Raw genomic sequence first — 20,087 nt, forward strand, 5'->3', positions numbered from 1 at the left:
TCTTACAGTGGACACAGGTGAGTCACGTGACAAAAAGCCTTGTTTTTTGTGACATCAATAAAATTATTATTTTATTATTGTTATTATTTATTATTATTTTTATTTTATTTTAAAAAAGTCTTACAGTGGACACAGGTGAGTCATGTGACAAAAAGCTTTGTTTTTTTGTGTGTCCATCAATAGATTTTTTATTTTATTTTTAAAAAGTCTTACGGTGGACACAGGTGAGTCACGTGACAAAAGCCTTTTTTTTGTGTGTGACCATCAATAAAATATCAACACTCTGATGTCAGAGCATACGGACACGCCCCCTACATAGGTCACGCCTCTCCAGATGTACCCACTGCCACCCCACCAGCCACTCAAAGCCCCTGTAGGTACCACAAGAACAACATGGCCGACTCGTCATCATCTTCATCCTCATCGGGACGTGACCTCACACGATCAGGTAAGCCTGTTCTTGCAAGGAGGTCAAAGTTCAGTCATCATATGATTGAGCATATTGGTAAGAACACGGTTCAGTTGATGAAGATCCAAAAACGTTGTTGCGGTTTATCTTGACCTATGCCCATTCGATTTGATTGATTTGATTGTTCACCTGTTCTGATCTACTTTGACAGCTATGTGCTAGCTAAGTCAGCTAGCTGAGTCTAATGTGTGTGTGTGTGTGTGTGTGCAGGCCACATTTCATCATGTTTGGAATGTAGCTTAGGATCAGTAATACCCTTCACATGACCCTGACCTGTGTGTGTGTGTGTGTGTGTGTGTGTGTGTGCAGCCTTGGAGCTGATCCAGTGGGAGGATCCCAGAAAGTCGGGTGCAGTGTTGGGGCTGTCGTTGTTGGTATTGGTCTCCATGGCAACGCTGTCTGCCATCACTGTGGTGTCTTATGTGCTTCTAGCGTGTCTTTGTGTCACCATCACCTTCCGAGTGTACAAGTCCTTCCTGCAGGCCGTCAGCAAGTCACAGCAAGGCCACCCCTTCCAGTGAGCCCCTAGAAGTATATATATATAGTATATATATATATATATATATATAGTATAGTATATATACTAGTAGAAGCACATATGAAGAGACTGGTTAGTGGAAATGGTTATAAATTGTAAACGTGTGTCTGTGGGTCAGGTCTCTGCTGGATCAGAACATCTCCTTGTCCCCCGACTCGGTGCGAAAGGTGGCGGACACATGCACAATTCAAGTGAACCAAGCAGCAGCTCAGGCTAGGAGACTTCTTCTGGTGGAAGACCTGGTGGACTCTCTCAAGGTCAGAATTTAGCATGGCGGATAACGCCAGTGTGTTAAAGTACACTGACCATGTACTATCCACGTATCAGCTGGCGGCAGTGATGTGGCTGATGACATACGTTGGCGCCATCTTCAATGCCATCACCATCCTCATCCTGGGTGAGGAACCAACGTTCTCCTTGTGGGTTCTTCACTTTGGCGCTGTACTGATTCCTGATTCTTCCTGTTTACAGCTGATATCATTACCTTCACCACGCCCCTCATCTACAAGACCAGGAAGGTAATGACTCTGACTCCTTTCATGATGCTGACACTTGATAAATGTGTGTGTGTGTGTGTTCAGGCACAGATTGACGAACACATTCAAATGATTCGCTCCAAAATGGACGACACTTTACACAAGTGAGATTAAAAATCATTTAATTAGCCTATCACAGTCCACTATGCTAACATTGTGTTTGTGTGTGTGTGTGTGCAGGTTACATGACAAGCTTCCAGGTGCTGTCAAGCGCATCAAAGATGAGTGACTTGCGCTCTGCTGCCTGATTGGTTGAGAAATAAATTTGGCCTGAATACAAAGTGATTACTGATGATTTATTATTCAACGGTATTTTTATTTTATATGATTTTATTATTTTATGTATTATATTTTATTATTTTATTTTTTATTTTTCTTATATATCATTTTATTTTTTATTATTTATTGATTATATTTTATTATTTTATTTTTATTTTTGTTATATATCATTTTATTTTTTATTTATTATATTTTATTATTTTTTTATTATTTATTCATTATATTTCATTACTTTATTTTTATTTTTGTTATATTTAAATTTTTTTTTTGTGACTGCTTGCTTAGTTGACACAAAGAAAAAAATAATAATCAAGATTGTCCACGTGGAGTTGCCGTAGTTCCTGCCGAAGTGTGCCGACACATGCCGAACACGTCCGAGTGAAAGCCGATTGGCTCGCCCCCCCCCCTCTCTCCCTTCTTCCCTGTCAGCATCTTCGCGGGCAGACGAGTGAGGATCCTTCTAGAACCTTGAGAACGTTGAGCTTTTGGGTCGGCATCTCATCATCACCGGGTGAGTTTCCGAGATCGCGCGAGCACGCGCACGTGACCGAGTCTTTGTGCACATGTCGGCTATGACGTCATCGCCATCCATTGTTCGGTACCTGAGCAGGCCAGGACACCCGCGCGCTCACTACGTGACGTCATGAGGTTGTTATGCGCGCGCAATTGTGTCTGAACCGGCACGTGTTTAACTCCCATTATATAGCCATTATATAAACTGATGGTCACGTCTATCTTAAGGTGTCACGTGACGTGCAGGCGCCATGCCACTGGTCCAGAGGATCATCGAACCCAAGTTCTTGTGTCGCGGCACTCTGCCCGATGCTGTCGCCAGCGAGTTGGAGTGCGTCACCAACAGCACGCTCGCCGCCGTCATCAAGCAGCTGGGAGGACTCAGTAAGTGACCACCATTGTGGCGTTGTGGCATGTGTGTATTATTGTATGACGCAGCGTGCGTTTTTTTTTTTGCCCAGGTCGCCACGCTGAGGACATCTTTGGCGAGCTCTTCACCGAGGCCAACGCCTTCTACATCAGGATGAGCGGCCTACAGGAACGTGTAGACCTCCTGGCCGTCAAGGTCACACAGCTGGATTCCACTGTTGAGGAAGGTAATACTCGGTGACCTCTGACCCCTATAAGCGTGAAACATGGCGTCAGTATCGTTGCGGTGGTAGTTTCTTTACAGGACATCAACATGCGGAAAGCGTTCAGGAGCAGTACCGTTCAGGATCAGCAGGTGGTGACGCGGCGCTCCATACTCAAGCCCGTGTTGGAGACGTACCAACGTTGCGACAAACCGCCACCGCTCAACATCCTCACACCCTATAGGTCCGTCTCAACCGCGCCCGATTCCTTCGTACACGCCCTATGGACAATAATGTATGTGTGTGCGTGACCGCAGGGATGACAAAAAGGATGGACTCAAATTCTACACGGACCCGTCTTATTTCTTCAACCTGTGGAGGGAGAAGATGCTTCAAGCCACCGAGAACAAACGCAAGGAGAAGAGGCGACAGAAGGTCAGTTGATCAACCCATCAATCAATCATTCTGTCAGTCAGGGCATCAATCAACAACCCATCAATCGGTCTATCAATCAGCCGATCAGTCGGTTAATTAACCCATCATTCCGTCCAAGCCGCCCATCAATCAGTCCATCAACCAATCGTTCTGTCAGTCAGTCCATCAATCAACCGATCAGTCAATCAATCAACAACCCATCAATCCATCTATCAATCAACCAATCAGTGTGTTAATTAACCCATCATTGCGTCCAAGCCGCCCATCAATCAGTCCATCAACCAATCATTCTGTCAGTCAGGCCATCAATCAACAACCCATCAATCAACAACCCATCAGTCCGTCTATCAATCAACCGATCAGTCGGTTAATTAACCCATCATTCCGTCCAAGCTGCCCATCAATCAGTCCATCAACCAATCGTTCTGTCCAGTCAGGCCATCAATCAATCAACAACCCATCAATCAACCGATCAGTCAATCAATCAACAACCCATCAATCCGTCTATCAATCAACCGATCAGTCGGTTAGTTAACCCATCATTCCGTCCAAGCCGCCTATCAATCAGTCCACCAACCAACAACCCATCAATCAATCAATCAACAACCCATCAATCCGTCTATCAATCAACCGATCAGTCGGTTAATTAACCCATCATTCTGTCCAAGCCGCCCATCAATCAGTCCATCAACCAATCGTTCTGTCAGTCAGGCCAATAATCAACAACCCATCAATCAACCGATCAGTCAATCAATCAACAACCCATCAATCCGCCTATCAATCAACCGATCAGTCGGTTAATTAACCCATCATTCTGTCCAAGCCGTCCATCAATCAGTCCATCAACCAATCATTCTGTCAGTCGGGCCATCAATCAACCAATCAGTCAATCAATCAACAACCCATCAATCCGTCTATCAATCAACAGATCAGTCGGTTAATTAACCCATCATTCCGTCCAAGCCGCCCATCAATCAGTCCATCAACTGTCTCATCAATCGCCCCATCAGCCAGTCAATCAATGAATACATCGACAAGTCAGTCCGTCAACCAATTCATCAATCAATTTATCCATCAATCAGCCTATCAATCTGTCCATCAATCAACTCATCAGTCAATGCAGTAATCCATCAATCAGGCAATGAATTCGTCTCTCAGTCAATCGAAAAATCATTCGATCATTCAATCACTGCCACCCGCAGGAGCAGAAGCATGTGGAAGAATCTTCAGGAAGGGAAGTGAAGAAGGTAAGCGTCCATCATGTCCGTCATGTGACTTTGGTGCATCCATTAAACGCATCACGGCGGTCCGCAGGTACGCAAAGCTCGCAACCGACGTCAGGAGTGGAGCCTGATGGCGTACGATAAGGAGCTACGCCCTGACGCTCGCATTACGCCATCGCCGTACCACACCTCCGAAGGATCGCTGTCACCTGACAGGTGAGGTCAAAGGTGAAAGTCAAAGTGGTTGTCATCTCACATGACTCCACCCACACAGGTCCGACAACCCCTCCCTCTCTGGCATCTATGACGGGAAAGATCACGTCTCCGTGGCGACCGGCGGTCAGACTCAATCGCTGGACCGTGCCCTGCGACCCGCTTCCTCCGTTACCACGGCGACCGGCAGGCAGCACTCGCTGGGCCGCAACCAGCCGCATCACCAGCAGGGGACACCACCGCAGTCCACCTTGGCCAATCAGAGCGCGGCACACCTCAAGGAGGCCAAGTATGCACATGTACGCATCTCTTTGTTGGAGCTGGCCGCCATGACCGCCATGTCTCTCCTTAGTGACCATCAGATCCCCCCAGCCCCGCCCCCGCCGCCTCCTCTGGTGTCATCAGCGCCGCACAAAGTGGTCCCTAATAGCTCTGCTGCCATGGCAACAGCACTGCCGGCCAACGTTGCCCCAGGTAACCGCTACTTCTTCACTGGCTTGTTACCATGACAACAAATCTAACCCCGCGTGTGTTTTGTTCTGCCAGCAGGGGGTGCCGGGGTTCTCGCCCGCCCCTTCAGCCCGTCTCCTCCGCCACCTCCCCCTGCCAACTACGTCCCCTCCCCCTCCAGACCCAGCGGCCATGCGCCACCCTCAGCCGTGAAACCGCCGCCGTTGCCTCCCGCCATCGATGGCAGAAAGCTTCCCACCGGAGCACTGGTCCCCATGAACGACGCCCGCAGTGACCTGCTGGCCGCCATCCGCAGAGGTGCTTCCTAGAGGATCCTGAAGAGGTGTTTTGGGTCCATGCGGTTCTAAGGTGGCTCTCTTTGGTGTTATGTGCAGGGATCCAGCTCCGGAAGGTGCAGGAGCAGCGTGAGCAGGAGGAGGCCAAGAAACGTGAGCCGACAGGAAATGACGTCGCAACCATTCTGTCCCGACGCATCGCTGTGGAGTACAGCGAGTCTGAGGATGAGTCGGAACCAGATGAGCAGGAGTGGTCCGACTGAGGGGATTGTTAGATAAATGTTTCATTTATTTGAAAAAAAGTATTTTAGGATGGCAACTGCTCTGTTGCCATGGTTGTTATTGTATTATTGTGTTCTTTAAAATGATTGGTTGTTGATCTGTGCTGTAATTGACATGTTGCATGTTGTTTTTTTATACTTTGTATTGTAATGTTCATTGTAAACGTTGATATTAAAAGTACATGACATGGCGCACTACAGTGACTTGTCCAGCAGGGGTCAGTAGTGAAATGTACGTCACGCAAAAGATGAAGAAGAACGGTTTCCGGAAGTGGTGAGTCAGTGATTGTTTTTCTTGTTTGAATCTTAATGTTTACTTGATTTCGGCAAAATGTAACAAATTTAGACCAAACTTAGAGCCTTTATGGAGTCGAGACCATCGTTTAGTTCTTAAAGGCGAGACACATACAGACATATTACACTTAATCGATATACTTTCGAACCTTAACTTTCGAATTAAAACCGGAAGTCACGCAGCTCAGCCTCGCTCTGCACTAATGACTCTGCACGTGAGTTGCTTGTCCTTCCGGCAGCCTTTCGCGGGTTTTCTTCTCGATGGGGTGAAGACGGTGGAAAGCCGTTGGAGGCCGCTGCTCGCTCCACTGCAGGGCCGCACCATGGCGGTCCACATCGCCTGGCGGGACTGGGACGGGGATGAGTGGCGGGATGTTCTGCGTGGTCGGCTGGGGATGACCCACGATGATATTCAGACTTTGATGGAGTCCATCGAAAGGTTTGGGCGGGGAGTGGTGGCAGGTGAGTTAAGATGGCCGAAGACGCCTCTTCTTTCTGGAAACAAGTGGTCACGTGTTACGCATCTTCTCCAGGATTGGTGGATGTGGGCAGGACCTGGCAGTGCCCCGGCTCCCTGCAGGGGGAGGAGCTACAACAGCTGGAGCAGGCAGCCGTTCTGATTGGACTACAGGGGAAACACCTGACTCACCTGACCAACCCTCGATGGCTGAAGGCACCGCTGATTGCCCAAGGAAGTCGGGACCTCTGGACAGTGGCCATTCCGGCACACTTGTTGCCATGACGACAGTGTAAGCTGGAAACTGAGCAACATTTAGCATCCAACCTTGTTAGCTGACGAGTTAGCTTATTGAAAACCACCAGAGTAAACCAACTCTTTTCTGTCCCCCCCCCCCCCCCCAAAAAAAAAATCAGGAGCATCATTTTGCATATAATCACCTGATTAGATAATTATAATTCACCATAAATATAATTATATAATAACCGACTGGTTTGCGCTATTAAAAGGAGACTTTTTGCTGGTGACAAACTTTATTGACCCTGCAACAACAACAACACACAAACACCGTGTTAACGTAACACAAAAACATCCCTTTAACAATAAACAGGGACTGGCCATGCCCCTCTCAGTCTCTGGCTGGCTCAAACTCAAAAGACACCCTCGTCAGGCTACCATGGCAACCCTGACACGTTAACCTTGCAAAGCAATGTGACACAGTCATGCCAATAAGTGTGTATGTTAGACGGCTGGGGGGATGTAATGAGGGCTTGGGTGGTGGGGGGGCGGCGCCGCCGTGACGACCACATGTGCGGGGTTAGTGGCGGGGCAGTAGACCCGTGGGCCATGGCCGCCTGTCTGGAGCGCCCCCCAGTGGGCGGAGGGGAGCAGACAGGGGTGGTAGGGAGTGTGGTGAGTGATGTGGGCGGTGTGAGGGAGAAGAGGTGGGGCGGAAGACAGGTAGGTGGCAGGGGGTGGAGCCTCGTACGGCAGATGCAGGAGTGCCGTTTGATCCTGGTACAAGACAGCAGAGGATGAGACGGGGCCTGAAGGCAGACCATTGAGAGAAGAGCCTTCCATTGAAGGGGCGGGGCCTGTAGAGGAAATGAGCATTACTAACATTGTATAGAACCAAAACAGTAGTCCAATGACTAACCACCGCCGTGTGTGTCTGGCTGTCCATCAACGGCCCTGTTGGAATCCGGGTAGGCGGGCGACGGCTGGTGCGGTCCTCGTCCCACCTCGGGATAGGTGTGGGGGGCAGCTGGGTCATGGAGAGTTGAGCGAGTCAGTCACATGGTTCAGGAAGTAGAACTATTTCCTGTTCCACCAGCTCACCATGCATGGGGGGCTCCTGACTCATGTAGGGTGGGCAGTGCTGGTAGGGGTAGGTGGCGTCCGGGGACGAGGGGGTGTACGCCTGCTGTTGCTGCCAGCAGCTCTGATGGTACCACTGAGGAGACACGTCAGGTCCATCATTTCAATGTCGGATGAAGGTCAGACGCCCCCAAAGAGCTCACCTGCACTCCGAGGTTGAAGTAGTACTGGAGTACTCTGTAGTCTACAGAAATATATACAGTATATCAATAATCAAACAAAAATAACAGGGTCAAAGGTCAATGAGTCAAGGTGACCTCTGGGTAAGTCGTTGCCATTGGGGTCATAGGAGTAAGGAGGCGGAGTCACCACCGTGCACAATGTCTCCCCCAACTCGTTAACCAACCAGGGGGAGGCAGCTGGGATCGCTATGGCAACTAAAATCACAACAATAAAGTTACCTTGCATTATGCTTGTGTGTGTGTGTGTGTGTGTGTGTGTGTGTGTGTGTGTACCTGAGCGAGGTGGAGCGTGCGGCGCCACAGGCAGGTGACTGGCAGCTGGTGCACGTGATGAAGGCGAAGAGGGGGATGAGGAAGAGGAGGATGAAGGTGAAGAAGAGATGACTCCTAATGGTTTCACCACCTCAACAACAACACACACATGCACTGAGACGAGGCCATGTGTAACCAACTTCCTGTTGTCAGGTGTGCTGGCTTAAGGGTAACCTTCACTTGACCTTGATTGTGTACCTGCTGCGTGTAGCTGTAGCTCATGTCAGCTCTCGGGGGAGAGTTCGCCACCCCCACTTCCTGCTGGTCCTGCCACATAACGATAATGTCATCACTTGTAGAAGAGTCATTGAAGTAGCGTGTGTGTGTGTCTGTGTGTGCGCGCGTGTGTTACCTGGCTAGTGGCAGGCTCAGCGGGGGCATAGACGCTGGCTGTCAGGTAGGCGGGATCTGAAACAGGATCAACTTCCTGTCAAACGGGCCGAGACCACTAAGTTTACATTACTCACGCTGAGTGTAGAAATCTGAAGTCGGACACACAAACATGTCAATCTGGTTGACTCTCTCTCTCACACACACACACACACACACAGTGGGTGGGCGGGGTCTAGACTACGGCTCACCCTGGTCCTCCACGGTGCTGGCATCCTCTTGCTCCTCCTCTGAGGAACACGCTATGGCGTGTCCTGCTGGTGGGGCGAGGGGCAGTGTCCCCGAGCCTCTCTGGACCCTGAAGGAGGAGCCGACCGGAGGGGGCGGGGCTCCCATGGCAGGGGATTGACCCACCGACGGAGCCTGTGGTTATCGAGATGGCGTTGACATCAAGGTCATGGAATTTTCGCATGTCAAATTTCTTACCGTCAGCGGCGGAAAAGCGGCCTCGTTCGCCTCGTCCAGCTGGTAATACGTGATGGTGCCATCCAGGTCAGCTGATTCTTCTGCGGCGTCGGAGAAGGCAAACTGACACTCTTTGTTAAGCGCCACCGCCATCTGCCGCCGACTACGACTACACACAAGATGGAACTTTTAAGTTTCAATGTCAATCAAATCAGACTCCAGATGGCGTGCCCTTCTTACCGAGACCTGAAGGCGTAGCTCTCGTAGTCATAGTAACGCCTCCCGGTGGGGGGGTAGTATGTCAGTTGGGGACCAATTAGGTGTCGGTTCAGGAAACGGGTGGAGCTTCTGACCAGAACCCACACACGGTATTATCAGAACCTGCGTCCTTCACGCCCCCCCCAGCTAATTGCAGCAACACACCCACCTGGATGCACCATAACGTGGCGGGCGTGCGGCAGGGGGGTGGTGGTGGTGGTGGTGGTGCGGGGGACCATAGGGGTCATAGGGTATGGCTCCAGCAGGAGGTGGTGGAGGACGAGGGTGACCCGCCGGCTGGAAGCGGGGGGGTAGCGACGATGGAGCCGGGCCTCCGTATGCTGGAGGCGGTATCAAAAGCTCCGCCCCTTTTATACCATTGCTGCCGCGAGACTTCCTGAAGTAGCGATGGCGTTGATGCCGTTGACCGCGAACGTCGGAATCTAAGAAAAAGGGCCAAGTCACGAAAGGTTGCAGGGAACAGGAAGTAGTGAACGTACCGAGGTCTCCTTTCCGAGACGGTGTGGCGACGTTCCAGGCAGGAACTGGGTTGACTGGTTTGAGGTCGGTCAGAGGAACCAGGTGTCTGCCATGGAAGAAGGTTACCGTGTAATCAGATTACTCTCATACTCAACATGTGTGTATACTTTTCTCCCAGCTCTTCGATGAAGACTGTGACAGCGGTCGAGTGTGTTCCGACTTCCTGGATAAAAGCGTTGAAGTACTTTCCCTTCGGCTCCAGACGCACCTGAAAAAACAAGACACCGGTCGCCATGACGACAAAGGTGATCTTCAAAACACACCATTACCTGACACTTGTCTCCCAGGAAGTACTGCCTGCCCGCGAACACCATGTAGTCCGTCTTCTGCATCTCTGTTAACGCATCACAAGTCAGCACGCCGCCATTTTGGAAAAACAACCACCGTCCTGGGCGCATTACCTTTGCACGTGTCCTGCCAGACGTCAAACTCCACATTTCTGTAAACGTCGCCATCGAGCGACTTCATTACTTTGTAAGGCAGAGACAGTCTACAGGGGGGCGGGGCTTCCGATGGCGGCTGTGCGGACAGGAAGTGATCAGAAGCAGGAAAAACATCCAGCACTACTGCAACATGTGATGATGTCACTTCCTGCATGGCTTTATTATTTTTTTCATGCCCACCTTGCCGCTTTCTGTCAAAGCTCGCTGCTTCTCCTCTGCGGCGCCACTTGACTCCGCCTCCTCCCTGCACGGGCAAATATATTCAGGATGTAGATTGATGACGGGTGGTGTGCACATGTACCTGTAGCCTCGGTCTTCAGGAATGTCGTATCCGATATCGATGTCGCTGCACATGGAGGGACTGTTTCTATAACGGCGACCGCCGACCTTGAAGACCTCCATGGCCTGACAGAGCTCCGCCTCCTCGCAACCAAACACTTTGGTGTAGAGTAGCTCATACAAAACAGCTGCGCACACAAACACACTGTACCACCGTACCACCGTGACAACCGACCTTTGAACTTACCCTGGCAGAGGGCGGCGGAGGCGGGGTAAGTCCTGGCGTAGATGATGTCATAGTGGCCATTGATGGAGCAGCACAGCATCAGCTAGGTGACACAGGACCCGTGATGTCATACTAATAGTGGGCGGAGTCTTATGACAGGGTGGCTCACCTTGTCTACAAAGTCGTCTTCCGAAATGACCGTGGCGGGTTTCCCAGGATAACGATAGATCAGGAAGCAGCGTCTGAGCACACAAATTCGGAGTTCACTGTCCACGCCCCCACAAAAGAAACACACGCTCTGATTGGCGGTCCTCACCTGTAGAGCTGAGAGAGGGCCTTGATCTCCACCTGACCCACAGTCTCCTGCCAACACACATATGTTACGCCTGCACAGGTCAAAGGTCAGTCCAATACTACCGGGCTCACCTTGGGGTCCTCTAAACGTTCCAGGTATTTCTCAAACGAGCCTTCGACGAACTACAACAAAAGTGGCGTGACGCCGGCGCTCCATCACAGGTGAGGTTATTTTGCGATTAGCAAAACACTCACCGGCTCAAAGACGCTGGTGTTAGCTCTCATAAAGTTAGCACAGTCCTGGCGGATCATGTGATGGTAGTTCTGCGAGTAATATAGCTACACAAACACACAATGTTATAAAAAATAAGGTCAATGAAGGTCAAGGTCACGGAAACACTTTGACGTAACCTCGGTTTCCATGGTGACCACTACCGCGTTAGCCTTAGCCTTTCACCTGCTCTGACACGGCTCGGAAGAGGCTGGACGCGTCCCTCGCCACCATCTTGCGATAGAGGCCCAGGCTGGCCAGGTAGTCGTCCATGTTGACAAAGTACTTCTTCAGGCCTTTGTGCATCCCGCCGGCGCCAAAACACTTCAACAGCACGAGAAACACCTGCCAGCTGATTTTAATTACGACTGATGAGAGCGCGATGACCTGCTGACACGTTCAAGCACCAAAATCAAGCTCGGGAACTTTGGCAACTCTTGATAAAATGGCGTATTTATATTATTACACTGTCGTGGTCCTCGTGGAAATCGTCTATTTGAAGTCAGTATGCTTAAAACCTTAGCTTGCTGGACGTGCTATGCTGTCTATGCAATTACGTGTAAAACTTTGAATCCTAATTAAATTAACAGCATAGCTTAAAAACAATAACAACGTAATAGTGACACTTTTTTATTAGTTAGTGACATACATACAAAAGAACAATCATATACCGTGATTGGGAATGTTTCACTTTCCACGAGAAGTTTCCAAACTGCGCAGTTCGCCCCTCTGGTCGCTAGAGGGCGATAATGGACTTTGAAGTTGTTGTCATGTGCAGTTTTAGACCAAGACGAACGTGCAGAACGCGCATGCGCTTCGTGCTCCAGTCGGCACTTGGTGTTGAGGTTCTGGTCCAACGTGCCAATGAACAGACTGGTTCACCGGAGTCTCAGCTCCACTCGGCGGGTCGCTGAGCCGCCGGTTCGGTTCCTTGTACGCTCAGCTCAAGGCCAAAGCGCGTGCCCTCCGGAAGTGAGAGCCTCGCGTGTCAGGAGAACCTTCCTGGACTTCTTTCAACAACAACATGAACATCGACTGGTACCGTCCTCTCCGGTCCGGCCCAGAGGGGATCCTAGTCTACTTTTTGTTAACGCCGGAATGAATCAGGTCAGACAGAACCAAAACCCCAGTCCGGTTTGTTGTAAAAGCTTGGGATTTACAAAATAAGAGGCTTTTCAAAATAAGTGCACGACCTCATTAGCATGATTGCTAACATCGGGAATGTGATAAAAAATATATAAGTACAATTGATTTGTATACAGTGTTGTACCAGATAATACCTCCCATCAGCTATGACGAAACATTATTGTGACTTTAATAGCGATCTTTTAATCAGCAGTCAAACTGGTGGACTTGACTTACAAGCCCATTGCATGCTGGGAAAGACTCAAGTTGTCATTTTAAATGCCCTTTAAAGGGTGTTAACTTCAAACATTGTGTTTTAAAATCACCAGTTCACCATTCTGAACAATGTTTTTCCTATGAAGATTGTTTAGATTTCAAGATATTATGCAACACTTAACTATATTTATTTCTATGTAATATTCAATTGCAGTTCAAGCCCATCTTGTTGGGCACAGTGGATCCGCGCAGCAACATGGCGTCGTATCGCCGCGTGGTCAACAGTCAGAAGTGCGTCCGAGCTGGCGGCAAACACAACGACCTGGAGGACGTGGGCAAGGACGTGTACCACCACACCTTCTTTGAGATGTTAGGGAACTGGTCGTTTGGAGACTACTTCAAAGTATATGCAGCACCGACGTAGCTTTAGCATGTAGTCACCTCAGCAGAGATACTAATGACTTGCATTCCCATACAGGAAGAAGCATGTGCGATGGCATGGAGCCTCCTTACGGAGCACTATGGCATTCCTGATGATAGACTTTATGTGTCGTACTTTGCTGGGGACACTGCTTTAGGTTTAGGAGCTGACGAGGAGACTCGGCACATCTGGTTGAACATCGGGTGGGTAACTGTGTTAACGTTAGCCAATCACAGGAAGTTAAGACGTCAGCAGAACATGACCTCCCTCTCCTCCTCAGGGTCCCTCCGGCTCGCCTTCTTCCCTTCGGCCTGAAGGAGAACTTTTGGGAGATGGGGGACACGGGCCCATGTGGTCCCTGCACAGAGATCCACTATGACCACGTTGGGGGGAGAGATGCCGCCCTTCTGGTTAATGCAGACTGTCCTGATGTGGTGGAGATTTGGAACTTGGTCTTCATGCAGTATAGCAGGTTCCTGCACCACACACACACACACACACACACACACACACACACACACACAATTTTCACTGTATGTGTGTCAGGGAGGCGGATCTCCAGCTGCGGCTCCTGCCCCAACGGAGCGTCGATACTGGCATGGGACTGGAAAGACTAGTGAGTGTTCTTCAGGGTAAAAGGTCAAATTACGACACAGACCTCTTTGTACCGCTGTTGGACGCCATCCATGAGGTACGTGCCACTGGTGAATGTACGTGAAGCGTTTCAGGAAGTGACCTTACCTCACTATGTGTCCTCAGAGAAGTGGCGTGGGGGCTTACGGTGGCACGACGGGGGCTCACGCTCATGTGGACGTGGCTTACAGGGTTGTAGCTGACCATGTGCGAACGCTGGCCGTATGCATCGCCGACGGGGTTCATCCCGGCATGTCAGGCGCAGAGTGAGTGATCGAGCAATTGGTACCCAATCACGGTCTGAGATGACTTTCTGCTTCCTGTCAGGTTGGTGCTGCGGAGGATTCTCAGGCGGGCCGTCCGATTCTGTACCGAGGTCCTGCGTGCTCCTCAGGGGACGCTGGCGGGCCTGATCCCCACAGTTGCACACACCTTGGTATATATTGTACCCGCAATTCCCACCTCCTCATTGGTCAATCCACTCAGCTGATTGTGTGTGTGTGTGCAGAGTGATGCGTATCCTGAGCTGCAACGTGAGGCGGACAGAGTAAGCCGAAACATTTCAAACGCTGATTGTTGTTTACTTGATCTAACAGGAAGTGTCTGACAGGTGATGGACGTTATCAACGAGAATGAGGATCACTTCCTGTCGTCTCTGCAGCAGGGCGGCAGGCTCATTCGACGAACCCTCGACAGGATGGACCGCAAACATGGAGTCTTTCCTGGTTAGCCACGTCCACCTTGCATACCTTTTTGTTAGTATATGTGTATACTTTAATGTACAGTAAATACTACTGTATATATTTGTACAGTTGTCCGTCACCACATCGTGGTTTAAATTTCACAGCTTTACTCTGTCACGCTTTTTTACAAACTTTAATTAATAAATCATGTTGTTTCGTGGTTGAATACGGTCTATTATTAGTTTAAAAAAAAGTATAATTAAGCAAACAAAAATATTTTTTGCGAAAATTTTGCATTGTCAGTAAACTAAAATACTGTACAAATAGAAGCCATTACTTTGTGAATGTAGTATTCCACATCTAAAAGGGTTGCCAGGTGTCAGTAACTGTTCGGTGAGACAAGTTAATTATGGAGTCAACTCTGGTGGCCAGCCAATCACAGGGCACATATAGACAAACAACCATTCACACTCACATTCATACCTATGGATAATTTGGAGTCGCTAATTAACCTAGCATGTTTTTGGAATGTGGGAGGAAACCGGAGAAAACCCACGCATGCACGGGGAGAACATGCAAACTCCACACAGAGATGGCCGCGGATGGAATTGAACCCTGTGCTCCTAGCTGTGAGGCCTGCGCACTAACCACTCGACAGTTGTGCAGCCCGCACAAGTTTCAATTATGTCTTAAATGGCTTATTTTCTCTTATTTTATATACTATACTAGGTAATATGAGTGTAAAGGTAATTGTAGGGGTGTTATGTAATGTTTAGAGTGCTCTAATACAGTAAACCTCGGATATATCGGATTCAATTGTTCCCACTGGTTTTGTCCGATATAAGCGAAATCCGTTATATGCGTATACCGGAAAATGTCCGTTTTACGCATATATCAGATTTATATCGGGTATATGCGTAAATCGGATTTTATCCGTTATAAAAAGGCACTTCCTTGACTATGTTTCCAATGTACCTGGACGCGCAGGCAACGCTGCAAATGACGTCGTATAGCGGCCTGTCACGATTCGGCGAATCGGAGCGCCACGATGCGGCCATCCGATATATGTGAGGGAAATTTAATGGAAATACATTGGAACGGGACTGGAGATTTTGTCCGAAATAGGCGAAATCAGTTCTAAAAAATCCGATATATGCATTGAATTTTTATTGGAAATGCATTACAGAAAAATCGTTTCTTTTTTATCTGTCCGTTGTGAGCGAATTTCCGATATATCCGAGTCCGATATATCCGAGGTATACTGTATTGTTAAAAACGGCATGTAAAAGATGTTAAACATATTTTCTATTCTAGGGGTGGGCAAATATTTTGACTCGTGGGCCACATTGAGTTAACAAAAGTATTTGGGGGGGGGGCAGAACATATATTTAACACACACACTATTTTATGCTTATAATTTTCCTTGAATTATTTGTCTAATTTTATCTGTAAAAGTGTTATACTATCAGCTGTATGTTTTCAGGAGCACTTTAAACACTTTAGAATTTAATTTTACAGTTTTTTTGTTTTTTTTTACTAAATAAGACATCCGACTTGCAAGTCATGTTGCCAGTTTGGATGTTAAAAGTTGAAATACTGAGAAAGCAACTAGGCGGGCCGGATTCAAACACTTGGTGGGCTGCATGTGGCCCCCGGGCTGTAGTTTGCCCACCCTTGTTCTATACCATAACTGCCAACATATTCCATAAAAAAAAAAGGAATCTGGAACCATATCATGGAGATAAACAAGGGATTTCTGTCCATGCGTGTCTGCCCCTCAGCCTCGGTAGCCTGGTCTCTGCACCGGGACCTGGGCTTCCCTTTGGACCTGGTGGACCTGATGCTGGAGGAGAGAGGAGTATCTGTTGACCGTCACCAACTGGACCAACTGATTGCACAGAATCACAAGGTGCTGTCGGCCCCCCCTTGCCCAACTCGGCTCTTAAAATGGAGGACTACAAGTGCCAGGTTGACCATGTCGCCAATGTGTCTCGTGTCAGGGGGCGGCGGAGCAAAGCGGTGCTCGGTCTCAGCTGGCGTTGGACGTGGTCACCTTAGCGGCGTTGCAGCAACTCGGAGTCGGTCACACGGATGACAGCCTCAAGTACGAGTACAGACTGGAGCAGAACCGCTACGGTACCGATGCTTGCTAATCGAGTTCTACGAGGTCAAGATGGCTGAGCAATGTGGCGTTTTCCATGTCCGTTTCTCTCTGGTAGTCTTCCCAGCATGCCGAGCGACCGTGGTGGCGCTGTTTGACGGACACACACTGGTGTCACATGTCAAGGAGGGACAACGCTGCGGTGTCATTTTGGATCGGACGTCCTTGTACGCCGAGCAGGGGGGGCAATCTGCAGACCGAGGCTACTTTGTACGGGATGACATGCAGGTCAGCTGACAGGAAGTACGTCATCTGCTGTGTATTTCAACGCACTGTTGACTATGTACCGTTTGGCAGGAAGTGCCTTTCTCCCTGGATGGGGTGTTTCGTGCAGGCGGGTATGTGATCCACCAGGTGATCGCCCCTGACACCCTTAAGGTGGGAGACCGAGTCCACATCCACCTGGACCAGGTGAGCGGTGGCCAGGCCATTTTCCATTTCTTTGACACATTGAAGTCATCCTCCCTCGTGACCCCCCCCATTGGTTGCTGACCTCCCATGTGACCTCAGGCCCACCGGGTGGCGTGCATGGTCAACCACACGGCCACACACACGCTCAACTTTGCCCTCAGGAAAGTTCTGGGCCCGTCGGTTGAGCAGAGAGGCTCCCACGTGTCGGCAGACCGCCTCCGTTTCGACTTCAGCTTCAAGGTACCTCGCCGTCTTAGCAGCAAGCTAGGGATTTTAATTTTAATATGCTACTTCCTGTTCAGGGCTCGTTGAGTGTAGCTCAGCTGCAGCAGGTGGAGAACTGCGTTAACGAGATGGTGCTTGCCAATCAGGCGGTCCACATCGAGGAAGTTCCCCTTCACAGCGCCATGAGCATCACGGGCCTCCGGACGGTGGACGAGGTGAGCACAGCACGTCATATTTAAGCTCACCTTTTCACAATAAAAGTCCGTCTTTTCCTCCTCCAGGTGTACCCTGACCCGGTCCGGGTGGTGTCGCTCGCCGTTCCAATTTCTGAGCTGCTGGACAATCCCACGGACAGTCGCACGTCGGTGGAACTCTGCTGTGGAACGTGAGAAACCGTACCCTCCTTTTATTGTGAAAAGCCTTCACTTGACCAACCACATGTGTGTTCAGTCACCTGCTGCACACCGCCGCCATTCAAGACCTCGTCATCGTGTCGGAGAAACCGCTTGTTAGAGGAATTAGTCGTGTTATCGCGGTGACGGGACGAGACGCATCACAGGTTAGGAAGTAAACATGAAAGCTAATCCTAGCTTAGCATAATAACTGTAAGTGACGGTTAGCCTCGCTAGCTTATCCAGACCATAAATCACGCTCAAGTCTTGTTCAGGCTCGAGAGGCGGGGCAGTCGTTACTTCAGGATGTGGACTCGCTGTCGGCCAGGATGACAGGCTCCGCCTCTTCTTGCCTCGACTCAGCTCAAAGTCTTGCCAAGGAGGTGGGCGTGGTCTCTGATGTAAGTACCCACGATGCAGTGCAACACAAGGGCTGCGGCGGGTTTGTGACCCTGCGTTGCGTCTTTCAGGCAGTGGACAACACGCCCATCCCCCAGTGGCTACGTGGTGAACTGCAGGCCCGCCTGAAGAGTCTGCAGAGGCGGAGTAACACTTTGGTCAGGAAGCTGGAAACCGGAGAGGTCAGGACTGGTGCACTTTTGTACTTGTACTTCAATAAGTATACTGGGTACTGTGTGGACTTAGTTCCTTAGTGTAGTGATTTCCCAGATTCATATACTGTCAATTTTCCGCACTAAAAAGCCTTTAATTTAATAGTTTTGTCCTTAAATAAAACTAAAATCATGCTGTTTGCTAACAGCAGAAAGGACACGTACCAACAAATAGACGGTGTAGACATTGAAAGGGTGAAGTATTTCCCATGATACCTTGCAGGCGGCAGTCAAGGCTCAGGCTGTGCTGGACAACAACGGCCATAAAGACCTCCTGGTGGACTCTGTGGAGGCGGAGTCTCTTTCGGTACGACTCCACCCTCACATGACCAGTGTCGCTATTAGCATTAGCACTAGCAGGGCTTCTTCCTGTTTCACGTCAGGTGGTGATGAAGGCAGTCAACCAGCTGAGCTCAGCTCTTCCTCAAAGTCACGTGATGCTGCTGGCACACCAGAGGCATTCTGGGAAAGTCCTGTGCGCCTGTCAGGTGCCAAAGGTAAAGCTGTCATTCACCTTGCGGTGAGCGAGTCCCGTTTCGAGCATCTCGATGGTTTTCGTCCCCACGTCCAGGACTCTGTGGCGCTCTCGGCTTCAGCCTGGGCGGTGGCGGTGTGTCGTCAGCTTGGCGGCGAGGGCGGAGGCTCTACGGTGGTTGCCCGAGGGACAGGAAGTACCGCTGACATCACAGAAGCTCTCAGATGGGCGGAACAGTTTGCCCGCAGGAATATCAATGGATGACTTTTTCAACAGCAGGAACAGGAAGCGTTCGTCTTAGTCATATCATGGAACCAAAGGCGACCTCAAGAGGTGACCCCGCCCATTTTATCAATCATGTGGATCAATTTCTTTGTTTTAAAAGGAATTTAAGATACTTAAACACAGATACCAACCAATAAAAATAATGCACGGCGGACGAGTGATTAGCGTGCAGACCTCACAGCTAGGAGACCAGGGTTCAATTCCACCCTCGGCCACCATCTCTGTGTGGAGTTTGCATGCGTGCATGCGTGGGTTTTCTCCGGGTACTCCGGTTTCCTCCCACATTCCAAAAACATGCTAGGTTAATTAGCCACTCCAAATTGTCCATAGGTATGAAAGTGAGTGTGAATGGTTGTTTGTCTATATGTGCCCTGTGATTGGCTGGCCACCAGTCCAGAGTGTACCCCGCCTCTCTGTACCCCGAAGACATCTGGCATAGGCCCCAGCATCCCCCTGCGACCCTCGTGAGGAAAAAGCGGTAGAAAATGAATGAACGAATGAGTCATAACATCTTAAATCTCACATCCTATCAGACTAACCTGACACCTGCACGGGTGGCGGTGGGGGCGGAGCTTAGCAGACATTTGACTGCAGTTACTCCTTCAGCAAACAAACCAAACCTGATGTCATGTGATCCACTTTGTTGAAGTATTGAAAATGATGCATCCAAATACATGCTACAAATACTGATGTAGCAGAGGATAAAAAATTGTGTAGAAAAAATGCATTAAAATGATGCATAATAAATAATAAAAAGGTGTGTAAAGGATGTATATGTCAGAATGTATGTAGGTCATTAAAATATGTATATAATGCTTTTAAATCGTGTTGTTATCAAATGATTTGACGTCAAAAGATGGAGTTTTCTTCGCCCAAGCTGGAATCAATAAAGTGTTTGTTGTAAAACACACACACA

At 49.3% G+C, this 20,087-nt stretch overlaps 5 protein-coding genes across 10 annotated transcripts; 4 read left to right on the plus strand and 1 right to left on the minus strand.

The window, feature by feature from the left end:
• Nucleotides 1-165: 165 nt before the first annotated feature.
• LOC131133734 (reticulon-3-B-like) lies at nt 166-1,824 on the plus strand. Of its 2 annotated transcripts, none has more exons than XM_058078962.1 (7): nt 166-448; nt 779-986; nt 1,126-1,264; nt 1,335-1,404; nt 1,479-1,525; nt 1,589-1,647; nt 1,724-1,824. In XM_058078962.1, the coding sequence occupies exons 1-7, from the start codon at nt 394-396 to the stop codon at nt 1,770-1,772; spliced, it is 627 nt and encodes a 208-aa protein (XP_057934945.1). In that variant the 5' UTR covers nt 166-393; the 3' UTR covers nt 1,773-1,824. The 2 variants fall into 2 exon arrangements, with proteins under 2 accessions (XP_057934945.1, XP_057934946.1); XM_058078963.1 differs by having other exon boundaries at nt 902-986.
• Nucleotides 1,825-2,194: 370 nt separating this feature from the next.
• Nucleotides 2,195-5,938, plus strand: LOC131128833 (actin-binding protein WASF3-like). 2 transcript variants are annotated; one of them, XM_058072152.1, is made up of 11 exons: nt 2,195-2,333; nt 2,564-2,719; nt 2,797-2,931; nt 2,998-3,151; nt 3,225-3,342; nt 4,545-4,589; nt 4,657-4,781; nt 4,840-5,067; nt 5,131-5,252; nt 5,325-5,546; nt 5,624-5,938. In XM_058072152.1, the coding sequence occupies exons 2-11, from the start codon at nt 2,587-2,589 to the stop codon at nt 5,785-5,787; spliced, it is 1,446 nt and encodes a 481-aa protein (XP_057928135.1). In that variant the 5' UTR covers nt 2,195-2,333; nt 2,564-2,586; the 3' UTR covers nt 5,788-5,938. The 2 variants fall into 2 exon arrangements, with proteins under 2 accessions (XP_057928135.1, XP_057928141.1); XM_058072158.1 differs by having other exon boundaries at nt 5,328-5,546.
• Nucleotides 5,939-6,065: 127 nt separating this feature from the next.
• zgc:110222 (uncharacterized protein LOC550336 homolog) lies at nt 6,066-6,953 on the plus strand. Its single transcript, XM_058072361.1, has 2 exons — nt 6,066-6,561; nt 6,633-6,953. Exons 1-2 carry the CDS (start codon nt 6,303-6,305, stop codon nt 6,839-6,841), a joined length of 468 nt encoding a protein of 155 aa, XP_057928344.1. The 5' UTR covers nt 6,066-6,302; the 3' UTR covers nt 6,842-6,953.
• Nucleotides 6,954-7,061: 108 nt separating this feature from the next.
• Nucleotides 7,062-11,903, minus strand: alg13 (ALG13 UDP-N-acetylglucosaminyltransferase subunit). 2 transcript variants are annotated; one of them, XM_058070286.1, is made up of 24 exons: nt 11,720-11,903; nt 11,518-11,601; nt 11,395-11,445; nt 11,285-11,331; nt 11,138-11,210; nt 10,990-11,071; nt 10,765-10,930; nt 10,644-10,707; nt 10,422-10,539; nt 10,290-10,354; nt 10,128-10,228; nt 9,981-10,066; nt 9,650-9,923; nt 9,463-9,567; nt 9,244-9,391; nt 9,009-9,180; nt 8,780-8,835; nt 8,626-8,694; nt 8,389-8,518; nt 8,191-8,310; nt 8,077-8,117; nt 7,895-8,009; nt 7,713-7,820; nt 7,062-7,650 (listed from the first exon to the last, which is right to left on the minus strand). In XM_058070286.1, the coding sequence occupies exons 1-24, from the start codon at nt 11,837-11,839 to the stop codon at nt 7,298-7,300; spliced, it is 2,748 nt and encodes a 915-aa protein (XP_057926269.1). In that variant the 5' UTR covers nt 11,840-11,903; the 3' UTR covers nt 7,062-7,297. The 2 variants fall into 2 exon arrangements, with proteins under 2 accessions (XP_057926269.1, XP_057926181.1); XM_058070198.1 differs by having other exon boundaries at nt 9,463-9,570; nt 11,720-11,902.
• aars2 (alanyl-tRNA synthetase 2, mitochondrial (putative)) lies at nt 10,123-19,999 on the plus strand. 3 transcript variants are annotated; one of them, XM_058069997.1, is made up of 22 exons: nt 10,123-10,265; nt 13,089-13,277; nt 13,353-13,498; nt 13,576-13,767; nt 13,842-13,986; nt 14,055-14,194; nt 14,256-14,364; nt 14,437-14,475; nt 14,539-14,653; nt 16,393-16,520; nt 16,612-16,747; nt 16,831-17,000; nt 17,070-17,183; nt 17,283-17,423; nt 17,486-17,623; nt 17,690-17,793; nt 17,859-17,967; nt 18,076-18,201; nt 18,271-18,381; nt 18,635-18,718; nt 18,795-18,908; nt 18,983-19,999. In XM_058069997.1, exons 1-22 carry the CDS (start codon nt 10,254-10,256, stop codon nt 19,148-19,150), a joined length of 2,730 nt encoding a protein of 909 aa, XP_057925980.1. In that variant the 5' UTR covers nt 10,123-10,253; the 3' UTR covers nt 19,151-19,999. The 3 variants fall into 3 exon arrangements, with proteins under 3 accessions (XP_057925980.1, XP_057926060.1, XP_057925896.1); XM_058070077.1 differs by lacking the exon at nt 10,123-10,265 and adding an exon at nt 11,225-11,484; XM_058069913.1 differs by lacking the exon at nt 10,123-10,265 and adding an exon at nt 12,331-12,640 and having other exon boundaries at nt 18,983-19,998.
• The last annotated feature ends 88 nt before the right edge of the window (nt 20,000-20,087 follow it).

This window comes from Doryrhamphus excisus, chromosome 1 (assembly GCF_030265055.1).
Source record: "Doryrhamphus excisus isolate RoL2022-K1 chromosome 1, RoL_Dexc_1.0, whole genome shotgun sequence".
Lineage (NCBI taxonomy): Eukaryota > Metazoa > Chordata > Actinopteri > Syngnathiformes > Syngnathidae > Doryrhamphus > Doryrhamphus excisus.